Source organism: Dermacentor variabilis, chromosome 4 (assembly GCF_050947875.1).
Source record: "Dermacentor variabilis isolate Ectoservices chromosome 4, ASM5094787v1, whole genome shotgun sequence".
Taxonomy (NCBI): domain Eukaryota; kingdom Metazoa; phylum Arthropoda; class Arachnida; order Ixodida; family Ixodidae; genus Dermacentor; species Dermacentor variabilis.
This window is the reverse complement of record NC_134571.1, coordinates 121,224,647-121,227,700: the sequence shown is the minus strand read 5'-3', so window position 1 is coordinate 121,227,700 and position 3,054 is coordinate 121,224,647. Positions and strand designations below refer to the sequence as shown.

Genomic DNA, 3,054 nt, shown 5'->3' with positions numbered 1-3,054 from the left:
ATGCGGGTGGATATAAATTTTCCCCTTTCATATTAATTCCTCCACCTTGCAAGCTTCCGAAGTACAAAGTGCCCATATTCAGCGTCTTATCCCCCTCGTCCCAGTGTTGCATACCAACTTATCAGAAAGACCCTTCACGGCGGCTGAAAATACCCTATGTTACCCTACGCGGACTTCCCCAAGACCCTACGTTGAACCCTGCGCACTAATTTCGCGTTAAAATTACGTTACACAACTAAGATGATTGTAACTAATAAATAAAATACGGGCAAGATAACCTACCGAAACCATAAAGTAATCGAAACACGCAATTTTTTTAAAAAGAAATTTAAGTTACGTCACACGTACGTTTACCAAGCATTCGTTTATAGGGAAATTTGAGCTTCAAAAGGTACCACTGCAATATCGCCTAAGATAATGTTTTGCGGACTGTAATACAAGAAGAAAAACCAATAATTTTAGCAAGGTAACAAAGGACAGCGCCCCAATAGCTGATTTATTAGCACTCTATTCTTAAACTTGTGGCGTCTTTCACAACTATAACGAACACGAACAGACAACGAAAGCGAAAACATTATTTTAAGCTCTGTTAAAACGGGAATGAAGTATCTGTCAGTAAATTTTCTTTCAATGCCGTTCAGTATGTCGTTCTTTGACACTAACAGTTACATAGTTCCGGCCAGTCGCTGCTAAGGCTGACTTCATTAGGAAGACGGCGTTCAGATATTCAGCTACAAGTCTATTCCGTTTTTTCTTTGTTTGTTTTCCCATCAGTCAGATTAGAGAAGGTCATTTAGGCCTATTTATTTATTTATTTATTTATTTATTTATTTATTTATTTCACGATAACCTTAAAGGCCCTCTAGGGAGGGTATTACATTGGTTAAAGGCTACATTGATGAGGCAAAGAACAGTGCGTAAATGTAAATACAATACAAAAACAAAACAGGGACAAAAATTAATTGCAGTGCATCAACGTATAAACAAAGAAAATAACGAAAAATAAAAAATAAAAATAGTTATCAGTACAGCAACTTTAAATGATTTGCACAAACTATGACATCGTCGCGGAGACTTTGGTTATCGGCGCATGAAATAAAGGTCATTTTACAAGTCAGAGAGTGAAACGTTATATATTAGGTATGCACGGAACTGCGTAGAGTGTCTGTAAATTTTGAGGCGTTTGCTCCCGTGACAATGTGCAATGGCAGATTATTCCACTTTATCGTGGTGCGAGGTATAAATGACTGACCAAATGCGAGGGAACGACACATGATGCATTTGACTTTGTAACAATAATCCCGACGCGAAAAATTGCTGAGGGTTCACACATAAACTCGTTATGAAGAAATATGTGATAGTAAAGCTTATGGCATAGTGTTAAACGAGATATATTACGATGAAGGGACAAGGCTTGAAGCTCGGCGCGATTTCTTAATGCTGGTACACTGGTTTCTCATGAATAATCTGAAAAGATGAAGCGTACAGCACGGTTCTGCAGGGCTTCCAAGTCAGTTATTAGGTATGTCTGATGCGTACTCTATTTTAGGGCGTGTTAGTGTTGTGTATGCCAATTTGTGTAAGAGAACGGGAGCATGTTTGAGGTTATGTTTAAGGAAACCAAGCGAACGGTTCGCAGATTCGAGGATATGGTTAATGTGATTATTCCACGTCAAGTTAGGGGTTAAGTGTACGCCAAGATATTTGTAGCTGGAAAGTTGTTCAACAAGGCTGTCTTTAAAGATGTAAGATATTGAAGTTCGGGGTGACTGATTACTAAACGACATAAATTTAATTTTAGCAAGATTTATAGGAATTAGCGAGGTTGAATACCATAAGTTTAGTGCGTTTAGGTTCGATTGAACAGTGTCATATCACAGTTAGAGTGAATATTACGATATATGACGCAGTCCTCAGCAAATATTCTGACATTGGATTTGATGCCATCTGGTAGATAATTAATATAAATTATTTAGACGAAGCCAAGAAAAAAACCCAAAGCCGCACTGCGCGTTCAAAGAATGAGTGCTCAGTGTGTCCTGCAGTTCATGCCAAGTCTAGCAGCTGGCTGCGTTCCTCATCGACCGGAAATCCGAGTGATCCACCACTTAGAGTCTTCACACGATTTTGGCGAACGTAATGTGAGATGGGCCAATGTTATGATATTCTTGACTTCTGGCAAGTCATCATGTGTTTTCCTCTCCCATTTCTAATGGGGTGGTGGGGCAGGTTTGCAGAATGACGCGGTTTATTCTTTATTTTTCAGTGGGTCCTTCTCGTGGCTGGTAAAGTAGGACGGGAGACTTCGCCACTCTTGTTCAATATTTTCCGGGTCAAGCAGCAAGTAAGCATGACGCGTACGAAGTACGGGCAGCACAGGCAACTCTACTCTGGCCTCCACACAGAGAGCTGGCGCTATTAAGTTGACCTCGGGAAAAGACGAGCCTTTTCTTGACCTCGAGGACAGCTGTTTGATAAAACATTTCATTGCAAACTTATGGGCCTCGTACTTCATTTTGCTTGCCAGCTTCAATGCATGCAGCGATGCAGCTCTTGCAGCTTTTGCCCAAGTAGACATCTTCCAACGGCAGTAAAGCATGTTGGTACATGGGGTGATGTCACTAATTTTGATAACGCCGCGTTGTACGAAGTTCGGCAACAACTTCCGAGAAAACACCCGCTTTCTGTTTGGAGCTCTGCTATTATATTCTTACGGTGCTGAAAAAGTGCATTGAGCTTGTCGAAGAAGTTCGGAACACATCTCATGAAGCTTAGATAAGTTTCAATGACGCATTTCATATTGTTCAAGGTCTTGTCGGCCAGGACAACACAGTCATTGATGATGATGATGATGATGATGATGATGATGATGAAAAACTTTATTTATCTCTCTTTAAAGGGAAAGGGACAACGGAATAGATTGATGGCCGCTTCCTGGAAGAGAAGTCTCAGCGTATCTCATTTATTTAATAGACGCTCAATGCATTTGCGAAGGACGAGCCATCGCGTCGCATGAAGACAGCCGTCTTTTCTTTGCTTCGTTTGGAGATATTG

The 3,054-nt window shown here is 40.6% G+C and overlaps 1 protein-coding gene across 1 annotated transcript; it reads right to left on the bottom strand.

Annotated features, from left to right (window-relative positions):
- Nucleotides 1-2,248: 2,248 nt before the first annotated feature.
- LOC142578312 (uncharacterized) lies at nucleotides 2,249-2,799 on the bottom strand. The gene is made up of 2 exons (XM_075687712.1): nucleotides 2,682-2,799; nucleotides 2,249-2,559 (listed from the first exon to the last, which is right to left on the bottom strand). The coding sequence occupies exons 1-2, from the start codon at nucleotides 2,797-2,799 to the stop codon at nucleotides 2,249-2,251; spliced, it is 429 nt and encodes a 142-aa protein (XP_075543827.1).
- Between the last annotated feature and the right edge of the window lie 255 nt (nucleotides 2,800-3,054).